Source organism: Pipistrellus hanaki (genome assembly GCF_964339955.1).
Source record: "Pipistrellus hanaki genome assembly, chromosome: 9".
Lineage (NCBI taxonomy): Eukaryota > Metazoa > Chordata > Mammalia > Chiroptera > Vespertilionidae > Pipistrellus > Pipistrellus hanaki.
This window is the reverse complement of record NC_140511.1, coordinates 40,168,722-40,191,079: the sequence shown is the minus strand read 5'-3', so window position 1 is coordinate 40,191,079 and position 22,358 is coordinate 40,168,722. Positions and strand designations below refer to the sequence as shown.

Here is a 22,358-nt window from a genome sequence, read left to right as displayed (position 1 = left end):
GCCCAGCCGGGCCCCGGGCCTGGAATCCAAGAGGAGGAAGTGAGGGGCTTCACGTGGATTCACGGGGGGCCGCTGCTCAGGAGCTCTGCCCCCCAGGACCACCACGACATGCTGCTGGAGGTGGAGCGGGACAAGGCCATTACCGACAGAGTCATCCTCCTCCAGAAGGTCATCCGGGGATTCAAAGACAGGTGCGTGCCGGGACCAGCTCCTCCCCGAGAGAGGGGCCCCCCCCACACACACACACACTTTGCTCATCTCTTTTCCTCTAACCGGAGCACTAAAACTAAGCATGCACACCCATGTGCACACTTAGAAATGAGAACACACATGCATGGCACATGGGTGAACACACAGGCACATGATTTACACAGGCACACACATGTGGATTCAGGGGGCACACACATTTGCACACTTTGTGGTCTCAAAGGCCTTGTGAAATTTCTCAAAGAGGAAATTTGAGATTTTATAAATTACAGGTTTTATAAATTACCAAGTGTGTTCCTTATTCCAAATAAGGGACATGAATAGCTGTGACAATCCACAAACCAGCAGGACGGACTCTGGAGTGCAATTCAGGCTTCCCAAAAACCCCACAGCCTGCCCCTTTTGCAATCCATCTGGTCACTCCCTCCTCTCCATCCATCCACCCACCCACCCACCGTCTGCTCACCTAATGTCTGCCCACCCGTCTCTGTTTCCTTCCTCAGTTGCTCACTTGCTCTGGGTGCCTCTAGGCATTGGCCGGCTGGCTCACTCACACATGGCCGTATTAATGTTCCCTCCTCCTATATTTATTTCCACGATCAGCAGACTCCTGCTGTTTGATGTGTGGCTCTTTGTCCTCCATCAGGTCCTAGGTGACTGTCACCCTGGAGAAGCCGTCTAGAGCGTGCAGGGGAACTGCATGGGATTCACCCAGTCAGACAATGTGGACTCTACTCCAACCTCACTGAGTCTCAGTCATCTATAAAATGGGGAAATTTGATAGTAGTGAGTGATGTTCACACTGTTCAAATACTCCAATCTTTAATACCATTTACTTATTATTCATACATTTATTTATTCAATAAACACATTCGGAAAATCTCCTTACTGGGCTCCTGTGACAAGCCTGTGAGCAGGCAGGGCAGATATCATTCTACCCGCTTCACAGATGAGGAAGTTGAGGCAGAGAGGAGAGACCCTGTTGCCCCGGGGTCATGTATTCAGGAGGCACAGCTGGGACTAGCCCTGCCGTCCGGATTCCAAACCCCTCCTGCACCCTCTGCCTCTGGGCACCACGCCTCCGCTCTGAGGATCTCCTGCTGTTTCAGGTCCAACTTCCTGAAGCTGAAGAACGCCGCCACCCTGATCCAGAGGCACTGGCGCGGCCACAACTGCAGGAGGAACTACGGGCTGGTGAGCCTCCCCAGGGGCTGCTCCGGGCCCCCAGGGCCTATGAACCCGCCGGGCTGCAGGATGCACCTGTGCCCGGACCCCTGGCCTCCTGCCACTGCCCCCGCTGCCCCTGCCATTTCTCCAGCCCGGAGTCCAGGGCTGGTCCTGGTGCCTTTTCCCACCGGGTCAGCGATGTTTAGGCTTTTCTTCGGGAATGTTCCCATGAGAGTGAGCACTAGGTCATTCGAGACCTCCGAGGGGGCCCTGGCAGGTGGGTCCCCCTGACCTCAGGGGAGCAACAGGGCTGCAGCCTGAGGTGGGGCTGGGGGACAGACAGGAAGGATAGCAGCTCCTGGTCTGCGGATGGGGAGCCCAGGACACTGCTGGGAAACTCCGCCTGAGAGGAGGCAGAGCCCTCTGGGAGCCCCTGTCCAGGGAGGACAGGGTGTTGCTTTGGGGCGTGGGCGTGCAGTGGGAGAGGGGCCAGGGCAGGGCCGTCCCCCCGGGGTCCGGGCTCTGAGCCGGGCTGTGCTTGCAGATGCGGCTGGGCTTCCTGCGGCTGCAGGCGCTGCACCGCGCCCGGAAGCTGCACCAGCAGTACCGCCTGGCCCGCCGGCGCATCATCCAGTTCCAGGCGCGCTGCCGGGCCTACCTGGTGCGCAGGGCCTTCCGCCACCGCCTGTGGGCCGTGCTCACCGTGCAGGCCTACGCCCGCGGCATGATCGCCCGCCGGCTGCACCGGCGCCTCCGGGCCGAGGTGAGCCTCCCGCCCGGGAGGGGCCTGCTCCCCGCGCAGGGACACACCACCCCACTTGTTGGCTGAGGCCTGGGCTGAGTCTCCCCTGGGGAATGACAGCACAGAGACCAGACCCCTCGTGTTCCTTCATTCTCCCGGCCACGGGTAAACCTTCGGGAGGTGCTAGAGAACCTGGTTTGGTTTGGGGATCGGTGGGGTCAAACCTACTCCCCAGTCCCCTCCCCCCCTCCACGTGGGACCTGGGGAATTTCCCAGATGCCTCAGTTTCCCCACCTGCCAAATGCTTTGGCAAAGCCACTCCCAGGCGCGGAGCTCAGTCAGGTGAGGTGGGGCTGGTAACCCGGGGCCCTCCCTGCCGCAGTACCGGCGTCGTCTGGAGGCAGAGAAGATGCGGCTGGCGGAGGAGGAGAAGCTGCGGAAGGAGATGAGCGCCAAGAAGGCCAAGGAGGAGGCCGAGCGCAAGCACCAGGTGAGCGGGGCCCGGCCCAGCACTCCGCCGTCCGCTCCCGGCCGACAGCCTCCGCCGGCCCCGGCTGTCCGCTCTGTGTTCTCCTCCCTCCTACACGGGTGCTCTGGGCGAACCCGGCCCAGGACGGAGGTGGCAGGCCGTGGCTCCCGAGCGTGCGGCTCCGTGCCCTCAGGGGCACCTTTCCCAGCTGGGAGACAGCACCCCGGTAACAGCCCGCGCCTGGCCAGAGCACCCAGCATGGGCCACCAGCCCCGTGTGGTGACCGAGCTTTTGAAATGACACGGCACCCTGAGCATAAGATACACACGGGGTTTTGAAGGCAGTGAGGAAAATAAAAGGGCTATAAACAATCTCCGTACTATTTTTATGTATTTATTTATTTATCTATTTATTTATTATTTATTATTTTTAAAAAATATATTTTATTGATTTTTTTTTTACGGAGAGGAAGGGAGAGAGAGATAGAGTTAGAAACATTGATGAGAGAGAGAGAAACATGGATCAGCTGCCTCCTGCACAACCCCTACTGGGGATGTGCCCACAACCAAGGTACGTGCCCTTGATCGGAATCGAACCCGGCACCTTTCAGTCCCCAGGCTGACGCTCTATCCAGTGAGCCAAACCGGTTTTGGCATCGGTACTATTCTTAAAATATTACACGTTGAGATGGTGTTTTGGAAAGACTGGGTTAAATAAAAGATACGATTGAAGTTGGTTTCACGCGTTTCCCGAGGCTGTGTTAAGTGTAGCCGCTCCGTGCATGGCTCCCGTGATCTTCCTGTGGACGGCGCTGGTCCACAGCCTGGAGCCACCGCGATGGGGCTTTGGGGGGCGGGGTCCCCTCCAGCTGGGGAGGCCTGAGCGGGCTTCCTGGGGGCGGTGCTCCAGCCGAGCCCCGGAGGCAGGTGGCCTTCCTGTCTGGGCTCCTGTCTGCACAGCTCCGAGGGCTGAGGGGAGCGAGGCCCGGGGTGGGGGAGCCTGAGGCTGGTCCCTCCCGGTGGCCAGGAGGCCCAGGGGGAGGCGGGACTGTGGCCTGGGTGCTGCAGGGGCCCTGGGGCTCCCCAGGGAGAGTTTGTTCCGGAAGGAAGATGTCTCCTCTGCATCACCTCCTCCCCTCCCCCCCAGGAGCGCCTGGCCCAGCTGGCCCGCGAGGACGCGGAGCGGGAGCTGAAGGAGAAGGAGGAGGCGCGGCGGAAGAAGGAGCTCCTGGAGCAGATGGAGCGGGCCCGCCATGAGCCCGTCAACCACTCGGACATGGTGGACAAGATGTTCGGCTTCCTGGGGACCTTGGGCGGCCTGCCGGGCCAGGAGGGCCAGGCCCCCAGTGGCTTTGAGGTACGAGGCCGGGGACAGGGGCTGGCGGCAGGCCTCCAGGGGGTGCCTGCGCCCCTGCCCCCTGCGCTGAAGACCACCTGGTCCCCTCTGAGCAGAGGGCAGCGGCGAGGACCGGGGTGGGGGCCGACGGGCCCGGGCCCTGTCCGGCCGCCCGCCTGCCACGTCGGCTCAGGCTCTGTCCCTCTCCGGGGCCGCGCACACGCTTGTATTCACTCTTGCATTGAGGTCTCCCCAGGCGCCAGCTTCTGAGTCGTGAACAGGGACGGCCCTGTGCACCCCCCCGGGGCAGGCAGGGGGCTGCAGCCCGCCGCTGCGTCCGCCCCCACAGCAGGGACCCTCTCGCCTCCGCAGGACCTGGAGCGCGGGCGGCGGGAGATGGTGGAGGAGGACCTGGACGCGGCCCTGCCCCTGCCCGACGAGGACGAGGAGGACCTCTCCGAGTACAAGTTCGCCAAGTTCTCCGCCACCTACTTCCAGGGCACCACCACGCACACCTACACCCGGCGGCCGCTCAAGCAGCCGCTGCTGTACCACGAGGACGAGGGGGACCAGCTGGTGAGGGCGGGCGCTCCGGGTGCCCAGAGCAGGTCCCTGGGGGGCGGGGGCCGGGGCCAGCTTTCCCCGCTGCCAGCCTGGGGCCAGGCCTCCTGGGCAAGATCCTGGGAACATCCGAGTGCCCTCAGCACAGGGGCCCCCGTGGGCTCCCCCCCCCCCCCCGCCCCCGGGGATGCTGCGGGCCGTAGCGACGCCCTGCCCCGGGCTCTCTGACGCCGCGGCCCTCCCCAGGCGGCCCTGGCCGTGTGGATCACCATCCTCCGCTTCATGGGCGACCTCCCCGAGCCCAAGTACCACACGGCCATGAGCGACGGCAGCGAGAAGATCCCCGTGATGACCAAGATCTACGAGACCCTCGGCAAGAAGACGTACAAGAGGGAGCTGCAGGCGCTGCAGGGCGAGGGCGAGGTGAGGCCCGGGACCCTCAGCCGATGTGTGTGCCCCCCCCCCCCCCCCCCCCGCCGGTCAGTGGACAGGGCTGTCCGGGCTCCCACGCCGCAGGGCCCTCAGCAGAGGAGGGTCCTAACACTCGCCTCCGCCTCACCTCCCGGACCCAAGCTCTCCTCTGTCTGTCCCCCTGGGAACACGTGTCGGAGTGTTTGTAAGCTTCAGGCGTTGACCACGCGTGAGTGAGGCCACGTGGCAGAGCAGCTGGCCTCCATAGCTGGGCCTGGCGCCACGGAGACTCACCGAGGGCCGCTGGGCGGGTCACTACACTTTCCCAGCCTCAGTTTCCCGTCTGGCGCTGGTAGGGGCCGTGTGGGGGTGAGGGTGGAGGTGTCAGCGTGGGGTTTGCCTCATACGCATTCGTGTGGAGGTGAGACACTCCTCCAGCCACAGCCCCATGGTCAGCTGCGCTGGTCATTACTTTGGCCCTGACCCCTGGCCCCTGGCCCCCGTTGCCCTGCAGGCCCAGCTCCCCGAGGGGCAGAAGAAGAGCAGCATGAGGCACAAGCTGGTGCACTTGACCCTGAAGAAGAAGTCGAAGCTGACCGAGGAGGTTGGCGCAGACCCGGGCTGCCTTCGGGGGCCGCTGGGATGGGAGCAGGAGTGAGGCTGCTGGAGCTCAGGGCGCCGGGAGGGCAGGCGACAGGACAGCGCGGGGGGGCGATCGGGGAGACGGGGTGAGGGCGGTGAGGTCAGGCTGGGCCAGGTCGGGGAGGGCTTACCAGTCGAGGGGACCTGAAGGCCTGGGAGGGCTGGAGAGGCAGCTGGGCAGGGAGGATGTGCCTGCCACGGGTTTGCTCTGAGGACCTTGCTGTGGGATGAGTGCCTCGGGCACCAACGCTATCGATTCGCCTGAGCTCGTTGGTTCAGTCGCCTTGCCTTGTCTGAGAGCCCTCGGCGCCCTGTGCTCCGGGCGGTCCAGCCTGGGAGGGCAGACGGACACAAACCCAGGCGTTTACAGCGCGGGGCTGGCTCCCCGGGCCCCAAACACACCAGTGCGCCTCCCTAACATCCCCCTCCTCCTCGCTGCCTGGGGGTGACCTCCTCCCGGAGCCTCTTGGGACCCCTCCACAGCCACCAGGCTCCTCCTTGGGGCTTCCAGCTGCCTCTGCCTCCGGCCTCGTCCTGGTCCCCCTCTGAGGCTCAGACCCAGCCTCACAGTCACGGAGCCCTAGAGCCAAACCCCCCTTTGCCCATGGGTATCCGAGACACCCACCCTGTGGGTCCCCGGGAGGGCCAGTGCAAGGCGACAGCTGTGGGTGCTCAGGAGCTGTGAGGACCCCCCCCACACCCGCTCCATCAGGAGGGCGCATGCTCACTGCTCAGCTCTCTCTCACCCCCAGCCGGGCAGGGGCAGGGCAGGTGCCCTGGGCTGGGTGAGACCAGGGAGGAGGGCCCAGGCTGGCGGGGCTCACTCAGAGGGGCCAGGGCCGTGGTGACAGGGATGGTGACTGGGACTTGGGACTGGGGGATGCTCTGGGGAGCCCCGGAGAGAGGGGGTCCTGCCAAGAGTTGGAGGAGCAGATCCCTGACCTGACTGACTGGTAGGGGGCTGGGGAATGGGGGTGTCAGGGAGGCTGCAGAGGAGCCTTAACCCCGGAAGTGGGTGCCAGCGGGCCTGGTGGGCTGGGCACGGAGCCAGCGTCTGTTCCGCACGGGGTGGGGGAGGTGGGCAGGATGGGGGCCTGACTGGTGGAGCCAGCTCTTCGGGCCATTCCCAGGATTCTGCTCTTGGGGGGCGAGGGGAGTGGGCAGACTCGGGCAGGAGGAAGGCAGGTCCCTCACTCCTCCCTGTGGCCCAGGTGACCAAGAGGCTGCACGACGGGGAGTCCACGGTGCAGGGCAACAGCATGCTGGAGGACCGGCCCACCTCCAACCTGGAGAAGCTGCACTTCATCATCGGCAACGGCATCCTGCGCCCGGCGCTCCGGTCAGCGCCCGCCCGGGGCAGGGGGGCGGGGAGGCACGGCTGCTGGGGCAGGGGCGCTGGGTGTGGCCCAGGAGCCTTAGCTGAGCTGGGCTCTGTCACCTTCGCCCACAGGCCTGGGGTTAGCCTGCTGCCTGCTGGCCGTGTGGCCTCGGCAGAGTCAGTTCCTCTCTGAAAGGCTGTTTCTCCCTCTGTGAAGGCGGGGGCGGGGGCGGGGGTGGAGGGCGGGAGGAGGTGGTGGAAGTGGATCTGCCTCAGAGGCTTGGGTGCAGATCCATCTCAGGCAGGCTGTGCCCGGGAGGCTCTCGGGAGGTGGTAGCTGTTGTTGCCATGCCCTGACATCCACCTTCCACTTCCACCGCAGCCCTGCCAGCTCAGGCAGACAGTGCCTCCGTCCGGCCAGGCCCGGGAGGCTCACCTCAGGTCCCTGGGGGTCGGGGGAGGAGCGGGGTGATGGAGGGTCCCCAGGAGCAATGCAGGAATCAGCTCAGCTGGGTCAGTGGAGGGGAACGGCCTTTCTGAGAGCTCACAGGACCGGTGGGCAGGAGGGCTGATCCCATGCTCCTGTGTGTGCTGGCTGGGAGGACAGCAGGGAGGTTTTGGGGGGGGGGTGTGAGCCCCACTTCACCCAAAGGAGACTGAGGTCCAGAGAGGCAGAGACTTCCCCAGGAGTCACTAGCCTCCTGCCTTCCCTCCCGGCCGCCTCTCCAGGCTGACACCATCTCGAAGAGATGGTCCCAGGGCCCAGGGCCACTGCCTCCAGGGAAAGGGGGCGAGAATTTGTCTCAGAGTAGCCCTAAAGAGAACACATGGCGAGAGCCCGGGGCAGGAGCCGGAGGCTGGGGTACTGACCCCCGAAGGCCCCCAGCTGGCCCTGCCCTCTCCTCGGCCCAGGTGCCCCGAAGGCCCACACAGTGATGGGGGTCGGGACTCCCAGCGGCAGGGGATGATGTTTTCACGGGTTCCTGACAAGGTGGAAAAGATCAGGGTGTTTCTAGAACGAAACTTGATTTTTTTGAAGGCCCGCTCTTTGTTCTGAGACTTCAGCTCTCCTGCTTTTTGAAGATGAAAATGGCCTTTGTTCTACGAAATAACTGTGATCTAGATAATGGGCAGGTTGTGTGTGTGGGGTGTGTGTGTGTGTGTGTTTTAAACGTACTTATTTGTCATGATGAAGAGTTAGGAACTTCCAGAATTTGTTTTGAGGTTGCGCTGGTTTGTTAACTCTCAAAATTGGGAGCCACTGAATCAGATAGTCTCCCCGCTCTACCTGGGCCTGCCTTTCCGAGAGGGAAAAGAGCCGTGAGTGACCCCTGGTGGCCACATCCTCATTGCCCTGAACAGGCAGGCAGTGTCTTCACTGTGGCTGGCATTGAGTGACAGGTGATGGTGACTGAGGGTTTTTGTGCGAGGTGCCTGGTAAGCCTCAGCTCATTTTCCTGCACAGCAATCCTGTAAGGAAGGTACTATCGTTTCCCTTTAAAGTGGGAGCAAAAACCTACCTTCATTGCTTTACTCTGATTACAAAAGCAATGCACGACCACGTAAAGATTCTAAGGTCACAGAGATGTATCGAGAGAAGGTCAGAGTTGCTTCTTCCACCCCGCGGAGCAAGTCCCCAGGCGTTTTTGCTGTTTCTGTCCTGCCAGCTGCCATTAGTAGAAATTGCTCCTGCTCTCATGCCTGTGGGCTGGGCTCAGAAAGCGAACTCTCCTGCCCGGGCCCCAGCTGGGGAGGGACGAGGCTGGGGTGGGGCCCGGGCCCCTCATCAGAGTGGCCACCCGTGGTGTGGCCGCTGTGCCCAGAGCAGGGTGTGCGCCCCCCCCAGGATCACGGGGCCCCGTCCGTGGGTCTGATTGGAGTTAGGAAGTCTCCGTGCCTGTGAGCCGGTCTCCAAAGCAGAGCCTCTTCCCCAGGGCCCGGCCCGGCCGCCTCACCAGGCCCCACTCTGCCTCTCCGTGGACGGTCTTGGTTGAGGAGCAGAGGAAGGCCGGGGGGCGGGGGGGTGTCCCACCTGCTGTGGGTGGGCCGTTCCCTCTGAGCGTCTCCCTTCCTGCCTCCTGCCCGCCAGGGATGAGATCTACTGCCAGATCAGCAAGCAGCTCACCCACAACCCCTCCAAGAGCAGCTACGCCCGCGGCTGGATCCTCATGTCGCTCTGTGTGGGCTGCTTCGCCCCCTCGGAGAAGTTCGTGAAGGTAGGGTGGGTGCCGGGCCTCCCGGCGGGAAGGGGAGCTGGGAGTGGGCCGGGGAAGGAGTGCCCAGGAGCTAGGAGGTGAGGCCTCGCCCGTGACATCTCACCTGGGCCTCACAGCTGTCCCCCCCCCCCCGCCCCTCCTCCCAGGCACCCAGAACTTCACGCCTTCCTCCCCTCGACCAGTTTTATGTGTCTGGGCCCCTCTCCGTACTGTGTTCGAGCAGGCACCTTAGTTCCCTCTCAGGCCTCTTTCTTGCCGGCTCCTGGGAGCCAGGCTCTGGGTGCTGGGGACACAGACAGGGCAGGGGACAGGATGCACTCGCCAGGGAGGGGCCTGCAGGAGGAGGAGCAGATAAGCTCGGTGAAGAGGGGCACCCTGTGTGGGGTGAGGCAAAAGGCATGGCTGAGACTTGACAGGCTGGACGGTGGTGGCCTGTTGCCTCCGTTCTGAGGGCAGCAGGAGCCATGGAAGGCACAGGAGGGCAGTGGGAAAGCAGGTCCTGAGTGCGGGTGGAGGATCGGAGGCAGGGGACCCAGCGAGGCTGCTCTGATGGCCCAGGCGGGAGCCAGAGCGGCCCCTCAGCTGGTCCTCCGTCTGCAGTTCCTGCGGAACTTCATCCACGTGGGGCCGCCCGGCTACGCCCCGTACTGCGAGGAGCGGCTCCGGAGGACCTTCGTCAACGGCACGCGGACACAGCCGCCCAGCTGGCTGGAGCTGCAGGTGCACCCGCCCACCGGGCGTGTGCATGTGCATGTGCACGTGTGTGCGCGTGCGTGTGCGTGTGTGTCCGCTGTGTGTGTATGTGTCTCCGGGATGTGTGTGTATGTCTGTCTCCGGTGTGTGTATGTATGTGTGTATGTGTATCTGATGTGTGTGTGTGTGTATGCGTGTATGTGTCTCCGGTATGTGTGTGTGTGTGTGTGTATGTGTCTCCGGTGTGTGTGTGTATGTATGTGTCTCTGGTGTGTGTGTGTGTGTGTGTGTATGTGTCTCCGGTGTGTGTGTGTGTGTCTGTGTGTGTGTATATGTGTATGTATCTCCGATGTGTGTGTGTGTGTGTCTGGTGTGTGTGTGTATGTGTGTGTCTCTGGTGTGTGTGTGTATGTGTCTCCAGTGTGTGTGTGTGTGTGTGTGTCTCTGGTGTGTGTGTATGTATCTTCAGTGTGTGTGTGTGTGTGTGTATGTGTGTCTGGTGTGTGTGTGTGTGTGTGTGTCTGTGTCTCCGGTGTCTGTGTGTGTCTGTCTGTCTCTGGGGGGTGTGTGTGTGTCTCCGGTGCGTGTGTGTGTCTGTCTGTCTCCGGTGTGTGTGTGTGTGTGTGTGTGTGTGTGTGTGTCTCCGGTCCATGTGTCTCTGGTGTGTGTGTGTGTGTGTGTGTGTGTGTCTGGTGCCCAGAAAAGCCCCTGCTTTGGGATTCTGGGTTCTTCACCGTTAAGTGCTGGAATCCCAGGCCATTGGAACACAGCCCCCGGCGGAGGACCGACTCCCATCCGTCGGCTTTATGGTCGGAGTGCTTAGGCAGGGCTTCCCACTGTGCCTCAGGGCTTCTCATCTCCCGGGGCCCCGTGAGGGTTTGGGAAGGAGGGCAGAGGCCCCTGGTGTGTGGCAGTGCCTAACCTCCCAGCCCCAGGGACCGGGCTCAGGGACCCTAATGTGCCCATCACGTTGGGGAGCAAGCAGGGCTCCCTGGGCACCTGTGACCGGGACAGAGTCTCGGTGAGATGCTGGGGTCCGGGGCTGTGGGGGAAACTCCAACCTCCTAGGCAGCAGGGAGCCAGCAGCCCAGAGGGGTCAGGTGGTCTGGACTGGAAGGATTCCCACAAACCCTCTCTGGTCACTGTCAGGCCACCAAGTCCAAGAAGCCCATTATGCTGCCGGTGACATTCATGGATGGGACCACCAAGACCCTGCTGACGGACTCGGCCACCACAGCCAAGGAGCTCTGCAACGCGCTGGCCGACAAGATCTCCCTCAAGGACCGCTTCGGGTTCTCCCTCTACATTGCCCTGTTCGACAAGGTACGGCCGGCCCTGCAGTGGCACCGCCCTGGCTGCCCCCAGGGTCCCGGCTCAGTGCTGCCACCTACTGGCCACCTTGCACAGTTACTTACTTCCAGGGCCTTGGTTTTCTCTGTTAGCTGGTGGCTAGCTCTGGCCAATTCTTTAGGATTGGGGAGCCTCTTAAGCCCCTAAACAAAACAGTGCTGAAACCCAGAACTCCCTTCAGTCATAGGTAGCAAGGCCCCCTCTGGTGCCGGAGACAGGCTGCAGGGGCCTGCAGCCACGTGGCTCTCCGAGATTCATTTTCTCGCCTACAAATGCGGATATAACTCCTCATCAGGCTGCTGTGGCCATTTCCTTTCACGCTCAGTGGCCACCCGTCACATCTAGGCCAGGAGCCTTCTCTGTGGCGCTGGGCCTGGGGGGGGGGGCGCTGATTGTACCTGCACACCCAGCAGCATCACCCACAGCAGGGTGCCCCCCCCCTGCAGGTCCGGGACGGAACCACGTGTCCAACACAATGTATCTGGATTTTTCTGCTGTCCAGAGGGAATTTGTGCTTTCAGCAGCCATTTGTGCATCCGAGTGTCACAAAAGGCTTACGCTAGGAAACGGGAGCTCTGTGGCTGTGCCGGCTCAGAGCCCATGCCTGGGGCGCAGGGGTCCTGTGTTGGCCTGCCTCCAGGGTGGCCTGGGCACCTCCCTGCCTCTCTCTGAGCCTGGGTTTGGCCCCCAAGAGCAGCTGGCACAGTTGATGGCTCTTTGCAGTCCTTCCCGCTTGCTCCTCCCCCCCCCCCCCCCCCCGGTGACCTCCGCCCTCGGCCCGCAGGTGTCCTCCCTGGGCAGCGGCAGCGACCACGTCATGGACGCCATCTCCCAGTGCGAGCAGTACGCCAAGGAGCAGGGAGCCCAGGAGCGCAACGCCCCGTGGCGGCTCTTCTTCCGCAAAGAGGTCTTCACGCCCTGGCACAACCCCTCGGACGACAACGTGGCCACCAACCTCATCTACCAGCAGGTGGTGCGCGGGGTCAAGTTCGGGGAGTACAGGTGTGAGAAGGTGAGTGCGAGCGGCTCTGCCCAGTGTCCAGGCTGAGCTTGCTAGGCTCGCAGCCGCCCGTTTTCTGAATTCGAATTCGGGCTGGTGTTACTGTCGGGACCGCCTCTAGGGAATGTGGAGGTTAGCCTGACAGAGGGCGGTGTTCTCCTCGCTCCTCCCGGATTAGGATTAGGATTAGGATTAGGATTAGGATTAGCACTGCCTGCTCTGGCTCTGCCTGTGGGAGGGTCCTGCACACTGTGGTGACTGCCTCACACTTGCTGTACTGAGTTCGTCCAGTGTTTCCCAAACTTTTGACATAAGTGTACCCCTTTTGTAATTTTCGTAACGCTGAGTACCCCTCATACTCATGAGAACGTAGAATTAGGCGCAGCTAAGCACAGTGCAGTGCATGTCCCCACCAAACTCCGGTGCAACGCGTACCCCCACCAAACCCTTCCCGTATCCCCGGGGGTATGCGTACCACACTTTGGGAAACACTGGAAGCCAATGGTCAGCAAACTCATCAGTCAGCAGAGCCAAATATCAACAGTACAACGATTGGAATTTCTTCTGAGAGCCAAATGTTTAAAACTTAAGTTTCTTCTAACGCCACTTCTTCAACATAGACTCGCCCAGGCCGTGGTATTTTGTGGAAGAGCCACACTCAAGTTGCCAAAGAGCCACATGTGGCTCTCGAGCCGTGGTTCGCCGACCATGGGTCTAGGAAACTCCTCTCTCTGGAGGATCAAGAGATCCACTCATGAGAACAGTGTGAGCACACTTGTAAACGCCCGCCTCCTCCTGCGGACAGAGGGGCGGAACTGTTTTGTGTTTGATGATGGTGGTGATGGTGATGATGGTGGTGATGGTGATGATGGTGGTGATGTCTCTAGTGGCATCTGTGGTTCCGTTGGTGACTGTGACGAAGGAAGGAGGATGGAGATGATGGGAGTGAAGGGGATGGTTGATGGTGGCGGCGAGGGTAGAAGCAGTGATGGTGTAGGCGTAGATATGAAGGTAGTGACGATGATGATGTGTTGGTGATGATGGTGGTGATGGTGATGATGGTGGTGATGGCTCCCGGGGCACCTGTGATTCCGTTGGTGACTGTGACGAAGGAAGGAGGATGGAGATGATGGGAGTGAAGGGGATGGTTGATGGTGGCGGCGAGGGTAGAAGCAGTGATGGTGTAGGTGTAGGTGTGAGGGTAGTGATGATGATGATGATGGTGGTGTTGGTGATGATGGTGGTGAGTTGAGATTCAGGCAGAATGTATCAATACAGCCAGGTCCATTGCTAAAATCCCGAAATACTTTGGACTATTTGGAAAATATCCACTGCCTCTCAGGCACCCAAGAGCCTTTCTTTACTGCCCCTGCTGCCAGAGCCTGGGAAACCCCAGGCAGGCATCACGGGGGCTGCAGAGCACCAGCCACGGGCAGAGAAGGGAAAACTGCCGGTGCCCGGCTGGCTCTCTGGTGCCTCCACACTGTAGCCATGGGTTGTTCAGTGCTCTGACTGTCCCGGGGGTGCGGGGATGGTGATGGAGGTGGTAAGGGCCATACACGCCCTTCACTCCCTCGGTCTCCAGCAGTGTCAGGTCCCCCGCCCTCCAGGCCAGTCCCTGCCTGCTCTGTTGTCTGCCGGCCCCTGGTTGCTGTCTTACTGGGTTGAGGATGTAGTGGCTGACCCACTGCAATGGGCTGGCTGGTCTCTCTGGCTCAGCTCGGTACCTCTGGTGCTGAGAGGACCCAGGAGAAGGCAGGCGCGTGGCCCTGCCCTTAAGAAGCTCGTGGCTCCAGCGGCCAGACAAGAGCTCCGGGCGAATCGGTGAGAGCTCAGGGTGCAGGGCCAGGGGCTGAGGGCCCGGGCGGCGGGGGCCTGGGCTTTGGTCATCGGCAAGGGCTTCCCGGAGGGTGTGTGAATGAGGTTCCCCCTCCCCCCAACCCCAACTCAGGAGGACGACCTGGCCGAGCTGGCCTCCCAGCAGTACTTCGTGGACTACGGCTCCGAGATGATCCTGGAGCGCCTCCTGAACCTCGTGCCCACCTACATCCCCGACCGCGAGATCACGCCCCTCAAGACGCTGGAGAAGTGGGCGCAGCTGGCCATCGCTGCTCACAAGAAGGCAGGAGGCGGGAGGCTCCTGGGAGGGGGGCCCGGTGACCGAGGCCAGGAAGCAGCCCCTGGGGCGTGGGAGGCGTCACAGCTCCCCCCCCCACCCCCACCCCTGCACGTCCGCCCGCGGCTGCGGGGCCTCCTGCCTCCCAGCAGCCTCCTTCCTCCACCCGCTCATCGGTTCCCTCCTCTCGGTCATCGGTCCGGCCTGGGTTCCAGGGATAGCGGACGGCTCGCCTCCAGCTCTGTGGCCCCCTGAGGGAGCCATGGTGCAGGTGGTGGGGAGGTGGGTGGTGGTGGGTGGGGTGGGGGGCAGTCCTGGCCTTGCTCCGGCACTCACGAGAGCCACAGCTCGGAGGCGCTGGTGCATTTGGGGGGAAGTTCCAGGAAGGGCCCCTCCATTCTGCCTGCAAGAGCGCTGCCCCCCTTCCTGCCTGGGGAGCGTTAGGGACCTGCCCCCTCGGGCCCCTTGCCTGGGCCTCAGGCCCATAAGCTGCCCTGATAGCTCCCTTCCGGGCGAAGGGGCTGCCCGAGGAGAGCGGGTGGGAAACCCCGGCTGCTGGAGGGGACCCCAGGCCTCTCCCCCTCCCGGCTCTGGTTGTGCACGAGCAGAATTACCTTTGCACACAGTTGCCAGAGGGCTTCACAGACCAGCTGTCTCTTAGCCCCTCACCGCTTCCCACCCTGCCTCCCCCTGAGGCCCCTGCACCCCCTCTACATCTAGGCGGGGCTCAGCCCCGAGGCCCTCCCTCCCCTCCAGAAAAGACAGGTGCTCTCCCTCCGTCCCTCCGTCTCTGTCCCTGGCCACCTCCTCTCCATCCCCCTCACCCCGTCAGCCGCTGGAGCCCTCCATCCCCTGCCCTTGCCCCTGCCTGGGCTGCCGTTGTGGGCTTTTCTTTTATATATATATATATATATATATATATATATATATATATATATATATTTGATATTTTACAGAGAGGAAGAGAGAGGGATAGAGAGTTAGAAACATCGATGAGAGAGAAACGTCGATCAGCTGCCTCTTGCACACCCCCTACTGGGGATGTGCCCGCAACGGAGGTTCATGCCCTTGACCGGAATCGAACCCGGGACCTTTCAGTCTGCAGGCTGACGCTCTATCCACTGAGCCAAGCCGGTTTTGGCCGTTGTGGGCTTTTCTGTCACTCGGGTGCACTGGGAGCTCCCTGCAGCCGGGACGCACGGGTCCCTGGCAGGCGCTGCCGTGGATGCAGTGAGAGGAGGGCAGGGATGGGGTGGCTGGGGCTGATGGGATGGGCGAGGCACGGAGCACAGGGGGTCCCGCAGCGCTGGGCCGCTCCTGCCTGGGGGCGGGACATCTGAGTTCCAGCCGGAGCACCGGTGACGGCGCTCTGTCCCTGTCCTTGTCTGCCCCCCTCCAGGGCATCTATGCCCAGAGGCGAACGGATTCCCAGAAGGTCAAGGAGGACGTGGTCAATTACGCCCGCTTCAAGTGGCCCCTGCTCTTCTCCAGGTTCTACGAGGCCTACAAGTTCTCAGGTACCCGCAGCCCTCCCCCCCCACCCCCTCCCACCCTCACCGCAGCCCACGCCGGGGAGAGGCCTGGGACGGTGCCCCGTCAGCCGGGCTCCTGCCGGTCTCTGCAGGCCAGTGCGCTGCGCGGTCCCACCTCCCACAGTGCAGCGGGGCTCTGTGGCACACAGTAGGTGCTCAGTGCACAGTGGGTTGAACAACGGAGTGGGTATGGAGATCATCAGAGCACCTGCAGGAGAGGGTGGCCCGAGCAAGGGCTGGCTGACTCCATGGAACTGAGAGTGGCTGTGGCCCTCAGCTCAGCCTTCCTCCGGCTGCCATTTGGGGGCACCTGCTCCGTGCCAGACCCTGGGCTTCGCAGAATCACCGGTTATCCTGCTGGAGGCAGCCCTCCCCGCACCCGGCCTCACCGGCTTGTCCGCGGCTGCAGGAAGGCCCGGGGCACGGGCTCGCCCGGGGTCATGGCCCCAGCCCCTCCCCCGCCACACGCCGGGCTCTGGTTCCCAGGGCAGCTGTGCTCTCAGGCCGTTTCCGTTTCTGTGAAGCAGACATCGGGCTGCTCCCTGCCCCGGTGGCTGTGAGGACTGGGCAGGGCCGGGCCCAGGAGAGGGGGCCTCCCGCTCAGAGCCTTGGTCTCTGCCCCAGGCCCCAGCCTCCCCAAAAACGACGTCATTGTGGCCGTCAACTGGACGGGCGTCTACTTCGTGGATGAGCAGGAGCAGGTGCTGCTGGAGCTGTCCTTCCCCGAGATCATGGCCGTGTCCAGCAGCAGGTCAGTCCCACCCGCGCCCCGCTTTCTGCAGAGCAGAGGGGTGTCGAAGCTGCGCAGACCTCGCAGGGCCCTGAGTCAGCTCTGTGTGAACGGAGGGGGGCTGAGGGACACACACCACACACACACACACACACACACACACACACACACACACACACACACGGGGAGGAGAGGCCTCCCAGCGCTCTCCTGCGGGCCCCGCCCTTTGAGGGGCGTCCCCCCCTCACAGAGGACCCTCCGAGGCGCAAGCCTGCAGGGCCTCCCTGGTCACATGGACCGTGTAACGAGCAGTTGGTGTGCTGCTGTGCAGACGCCGCAGGCCCCGCCCTCCTGACGGGGATGGGAGGGAGGTGGTGACGGCCCTTTCAGGGCCGCCCTGAGGTGGGCGGGAGTGGTTAGGACAGTCGGGCCGTGGAGTGTGTGTAGAAAGGTCCTGGCCTGAGGCGGAGGGGCCTGGATGGGGCTCCCCATGGCTGCCAGAGGCCGTAACACCTTCAGGCCGTGTCGCCGTGGGCAGGGCTGGGCGTGGCCAGCTCTGAGCAGCCGCGAGCCCAGCACACAGGATGCCGCGGTGACTGGAAAGTCCTGCCCGTGAAGCTCCAGTCGAGAGGGGAGAGGGATATTGAACAGGCCCCGTTAGAGCAGGACCAGTGTCATGGGGCTGGGGGGGACAGGGCGGGGTGGGGGTTAGGAAGGCTCCCTGGATGAGGGGTATCTGGGCTGTAAGACGAAAGGGCGAGTAGGAATGAGACAACAAGAGGGCCGGGGGCTGGCCGGTGCAGGCTGAGCTGTGTGTCACCCCGGGGGCCGGCCTCCTCCGGGCGGCCGTCTGACTGCGCCGGCCTTGGTCCCCCAGGGAGTGCCGCGTCCTGCTCTCGCTGGGCTGCTCGGAGCTGGGCTGCGCTTCCTGTCACCCGGGCTGGGCCGGCCTGACGGCGGCGGGGTCCTGTTCCCCGTGTTGGTCCTGCAGGGGAGCCAAGCTGACGGCCCCCAGCTTCACGCTGGCCACCATCAAGGGGGACGAGTACACCTTCACCTCCAGCAACGCCGAGGACATCCGTGACCTGGTGGTCACCTTCCTGGAGGGGCTCCGGAAGAGGTCCAAGTACGTGGTGGCCCTGCAGGACAACCCCAACCCCGGTGAGTGGCTCCTGGCCTGGGCCCCAGGCTCGGGGGGCGTCGGGCAGGTCACCCTCCTCGGCCTCGGCCTTGGCCTCGGCCTTGGCCTGGCTGCTACCGGTCCTCCCCCAATACCCTTGGCTCCGATGGAACCAGCCGGACTCGGTGCCTTCCGCCTGCGCTCTGTGGGGACTCTTCTGCTCCCTCCCTCCTTTCCTGGGCTGAGTACTCACCCCGTCACCTCCTCCAGGGGAGTCAGGGTTCCCCTCAGAGTCTCCAAACGCCCCACCTCCAGATGACGACAGCTTCCCCTCACTGAGCATCCCCGGAGCCCCAGGCCCTGGGCAGAGCAGTGGAAAGTCAGAGGGGCAGGGGCAGACCGGGCAGCGCCTGTGCCTGTAGCTGTGCCTGTGCAGTGACCAGGGAGCCCGAGGCTGAGGGCGCCCAGGAGAGCGGCCAGCAGCGTGGGGTGCGGGAGGAGAACGGGTGTGAGTGTGTGAGGCCGAGAGCGGGTCACAGGCCAAGCCCCGGGGCTGGAGGAACACGTGTCTGGGAACCGCGGAGCTGGGTTTGGCCGGAATGAGGGGGGAGAGGAAGGGGCAGAGGGTAGAAGATGCCGGAAAGGCGGCCCCGGAGCATGTCAGGGAGTGCGGGCTTTCCCCCGAGGGCCGCGGGGAGCCACAGGGGCTTTGGGCAGGAGACTGACCCGCCCGGACACCATGTCTGCGTGGAGCGGGGCGGTCAGTGGGCAGACGTGACGGGGCCTCAGTTCCTCGGCGGGAGGAGCCGCTTAGGGGCATCGGCCCACACAGAGGTGTTTGACCCGCGTCTCCCCCGCCCCGCGGCCTCCCGGGCCCCAGCGGGCGAGGAGTCGGGCTTCCTCAGCTTCACCAAGGGCGACCTCATCGTCCTGGACCAGGACACGGGGGAGCAGGTCATGACCTCGGGCTGGGCCAACGGCATCAACGAGCGGACCAAGCAGCGCGGGGACTTCCCCACGGACTGCGTGTACGTCATGCCCACCGTCACCATGCCGCTGCGGGAGATCGTGGTACGTGGGCGCCGGGCCCTCCTGCCCTCCCAGCCGGGGCGGTTAGACGCGCGGCCTGCGCTTCCGTGAGGAGGCCGGGGTCCCGGGGACCACAGATGAGAGCTGGGCGGCTGTCACCCCGAGAAGGGCCTGAAGGGCCTCAGTGAGGAAGTGCCCGGGGCAGGGCGGGGGTAGGAGGGGAGAAGGGAGGGGCAGCACGAAGCCTGGCTCTGAGCGGGGGCAGTGAGGGCAGAGCTGGGAGGAGGCCCTGGTTCTTGGACTCCCCATGAGCTCAGCACTGAGAACTCAGAGCTCAGCCTCTCCAGGCAGCTCCCCGGGCAGGGGCAGGGGAGAGGGGGCAGGGGCAGGGGCAGGGGCAGGGGAGAGGGGGCAGGGGCAGGGGCAGGGGCAGGGGAGGGGCCCAGGGCAGGACCCTGTCCAGCCATTCTGACCGCCCTGGTTCAGACCCGGGCGCTGGGGGAAGGGTCCAGCCCAGCAGCATGGGGGCAGCAGCAGCTTCAAAGATGCAGGGAGCAAAGGGGCTCCAGGCTCAGAGCGGGCTCGGGGCCCCCTGAGCGGCAGTCTCCTGCCCCGGGAGAAGGCTCTGGGCTTCGCCGTGTGTCCCAGGAGCCCCCGGTGGGGAGCTGACCGCAGCCCGCCTCTCGGTCTCTAGGCGCTGGTCACCATGACCCCCGACCAGAGGCAGGACGTGATCCGGCTCCTGCAGCTGCGAGCACCGGAGCCTGAGGTGCGCGCCAAGCCCTACACGCTGGAGGAGTTCTCCTACGACTACTTCAGGTGCCGGCCCGGGAGAGGGGACAGGGGCAGGGGAGAGGGGAGAGGGGAGAGGGGGACAGGGGAGAGGGCCCAGGGCAGGGGCAGGGGAAAGGGGAGAGGGGAGAGGGGAGAGGGGAGAGGGGAGAGGGGAGAGGACCCAGGGCGGGGGCAGGGGAAAGGGGAGAGGGTAGAGGGGCCTGGGGCAGAGGCAGGGGAGACAGGAGAGGGGAGAGGGGAGAGGGGAGAGGGGAGAGGGGAGAGGACCCAGGGCGGGGGCAGGGGAGGGGAGAGGGGAGAGGGGAGAGGAGAGAGGGGAGAGGGGAGAGGGCCCAGGGCAGGGGCAGGGGAAAGGGGAGAGGGTAGAGGGGCCTGGGGCAGAGGCAGGGGAGACAGGAGAGGGGAGAGGGGAGAGGGGAGAGGACCCAGGGCAGGGGCAGGGGAGGGGAGAGGGGAGAGGGGAGAGGGGAGAGGGGAGAGGGGAGAGGACCCGGGGCGGGGGCAGGGGAGGGGAGAGGGGAGAGGGGAGAGGGGAGAGGGGAGAGGACCCAGGGCGGGGGCAGGGGAGGGGAGAGGGGAGAGGGGAGAGGGGAGAGGGGAGAGGGGAGAGGGGAGAGGGGAGAGGGGAGAGGACCCGGGGCGGGCACCTGCCCCGGTCCCAGGGCAGCAGGGAACACCGGGGCCTGTTCCTGACCCCTGACCTCCAGCAACGGGGTGGACGGGGCGGGTCTCACAGTTGGGCGGCCCTCAGTGCCGACCATCCTGCGCCCGCAGGCCCCCGCCCAAGCACACGCTGAGCCGCGTGATGGTGTCCAAGGCCCGGGGGAAGGACCGGCTGTGGAGCCACACGCGGGAGCCGCTGAAGCAGGCGCTGCTCAAGAAGATCCTGGGCAGCGAGGAGCTGTCGCAGGAGGCCTGCATGGCCTTCGTCGGTATCCGCTCGGCGGGCGCGGAGGGGACCAGGGCGGCCCGGCCGGGCCTCCGCCTCAGGGCTCCCCTCAGACACCTGCCTCCCTCTGGGGTTCGGTTGGGTCCTGGGCTGAGGTGACCAGACGTCCCGCTTTTGGAGGGACAGTCCCGATTTTTAACAATTTGTCCCGCGTCCCGCGGCTTCTTAAAAAAGTCCCGATTTTTTTTTTTTAAATATATTTTATTGATTTTGTACAGAGAGGAAGGGAGAGAGATAGAGAGTTAGAAACATCGATGAGAGAGAGTTATCGCTCAGCTGCCTCTTGCACACCCCCTACTGGGGATGTGCCCGCAACCAAGGTACATGCCCTTGACCGGAATTGAACCCGGGACCCTTCAGTCCCCAAGCTGACGCTCTATCCATTGAGCCAAACCGGTCCCGGCCCGATTTTTTTTTTTAAAACGCCCTGGGACGCGGGACAAACGGTTAAAAATCGGGACTGTCCCTCCAAAAGCGGGGCGTCCGGTCACCTCATCCTGGGCGGACTGGAGGGATGCTGAGGAGCGCCTCCATCCACCTGCCGGCACCGGACAGCACGCAAGGCGCCACCTCAGCATCGCCGCGTCTGCCCTGTCATTCAGCTGACAGTGCTCTGGCCCTGGGCTGGGCCAGGCATGGACACATGGTGACCAGACCCAGGCCCGGGCCTCCGGGGAGACGTGCTGACCGGGATCAGTGCCGGGATGGGGTTGGCAGCACAGTGGCCTGCCCCAGCCGTGGAGGAGGGCAGGGAGGGCTTCCTGGAGGAGGTTTCCTGGCTGAAAACTGAGTAGGACTCACTTAGCCAGTCAAAGGGGAGACAGGCGGGGAGTGCTCCAGGCGCACGGAGCGGCCTGCACGAGGCCTGAGGCGGCACAGAGCGGGTGACGCCAGGGCACATGAGAATTCCCAGCTGGAGGGCAGGTCCAAGGAGGGAACTGAAAGGTGTGGGCTGGCTCACGAATGGGTCTCGTCCTGTGAAGGAGCGTGGACTGAGTCCCGAGGCCCTGGGGCCCCTGGGCAGGGCTGGCACAGGCGAGTGAGTTGGACAGTGCGTCCTGGTGCAGCGAGCACTTTGGATTCAGGGTTGGGGGCTGAGGAGGCGGCCGCAGGAGTGGAGGAGGGAGAGTGGGCGGTGGACAAGGACCGCGGGGTGGGAAAACTGCCCGAGGCCCCGGCCCCCCGCCTGCTGCCCCAGCGCCACCCCCTCGGCCACCAGCCCTTCCTTGACGGCCCCCCAGCCATGCTCAAGTACATGGGCGACTACCCGTCCAAGAGGATGCGCTCGGTCAACGAGCTCACCGACCAGATCTTCGAGGGCGCCCTGAAGGCCGAGCCCCTCAAGGACGAGGTGTACGTGCAGATCCTGAAGCAGCTGACGGACAATCACATCAGGTGAGCCCGGGGCGCGGGCGGGTCCCGGCTGCAGGGAGTCCTAAAGTAAGGCGACCAGACGTCCCGCTTTGGGCGGGACAGTCCCGATTTTTAACGATTTGTCCCACGTCCTGAGGTGTTTTAAAAAAAAGTCCCGATTTTTTTTTTTTTTTGAAAGAATCTGGACTTTCTAAAAATGCCGCGGGATGCAGGAAAAATTGTTGAAAATCAGGACATCTGGTCACCTTATCCTAAAGGTCACGCCCCATCGTGATGGGGAGCCCCCCTCGCTCCCTCCCTCCCTCACTCAGAGCGGGGCCCCTCAGACTCACGTCCTCGCTCTGCCTCGGGGGTTCCAGAGCCAGGAGGTGGCGGCTGTGCCCTCTGAGTCTGTCCTCCAAGTCTGACAGGCCCAGCTCCTCCTCGTTCCTGCCACTCCCTGCTCCAGCCTCCTCGGGCCCTCCTGCCCAGCCCAGACTCTGCTGGCAGCTGCGGGTCCCGCTCCTGAGCAAAGGCCCTGTCTCTGGCTCGGGCTGAGCTGGGTGCCAGTTGGAAGCTCTGGCTTAAAACTCTCATGGGCTAGCGGTGTTGGCCCGGAGGGT

General features: G+C 63.7%; 2 protein-coding genes across 3 annotated transcripts in view; both read left to right on the top strand.

The window, feature by feature from the left end:
- The window catches only part of CAPN5 (calpain 5), a 112,037-nt gene extending 108,961 nt beyond the window's left edge, over positions 1-3,076 (top strand). Inside the window, exon 14 of the transcript XR_014795842.1 lies at positions 3,062-3,076. The gene's annotated coding sequence lies outside the window, so the exon portion shown is untranslated. The remainder of the gene's footprint in view (positions 1-3,061) is intronic.
- Positions 1-22,358, top strand: part of MYO7A (myosin VIIA) — a gene marked incomplete at its 5' end in the record, with an annotated part of 62,187 nt that overhangs the window by 26,123 nt on the left and 13,706 nt on the right. Inside the window, 21 exons of one of the 2 annotated variants that reach the window (XM_084893450.1) lie at positions 97-191; positions 1,317-1,401; positions 1,919-2,137; positions 2,499-2,606; positions 3,732-3,941; positions 4,293-4,496; positions 4,728-4,904; positions 5,407-5,496; positions 6,746-6,873; positions 8,942-9,068; positions 9,669-9,788; positions 10,911-11,084; positions 11,896-12,123; positions 14,063-14,233; positions 15,627-15,744; positions 16,384-16,510; positions 17,481-17,650; positions 18,490-18,680; positions 19,333-19,457; positions 20,208-20,365; positions 21,624-21,777. In XM_084893450.1, the coding sequence (XP_084749576.1) occupies positions 97-191; positions 1,317-1,401; positions 1,919-2,137; positions 2,499-2,606; positions 3,732-3,941; positions 4,293-4,496; positions 4,728-4,904; positions 5,407-5,496; positions 6,746-6,873; positions 8,942-9,068; positions 9,669-9,788; positions 10,911-11,084; positions 11,896-12,123; positions 14,063-14,233; positions 15,627-15,744; positions 16,384-16,510; positions 17,481-17,650; positions 18,490-18,680; positions 19,333-19,457; positions 20,208-20,365; positions 21,624-21,777 (3,179 nt within the window). Of the gene's footprint in view, positions 1-96; positions 192-1,316; positions 1,402-1,918; positions 2,138-2,498; positions 2,607-3,731; positions 3,942-4,292; positions 4,497-4,727; positions 4,905-5,406; positions 5,497-6,745; positions 6,874-8,941; positions 9,069-9,668; positions 9,789-10,910; positions 11,085-11,895; positions 12,124-14,062; positions 14,234-15,626; positions 15,745-16,383; positions 16,511-17,366; positions 17,651-18,489; positions 18,681-19,332; positions 19,458-20,207; positions 20,366-21,623; positions 21,778-22,358 lie in introns of both variants that reach the window. The other variant, XM_084893449.1, reaches the window with a different exon arrangement.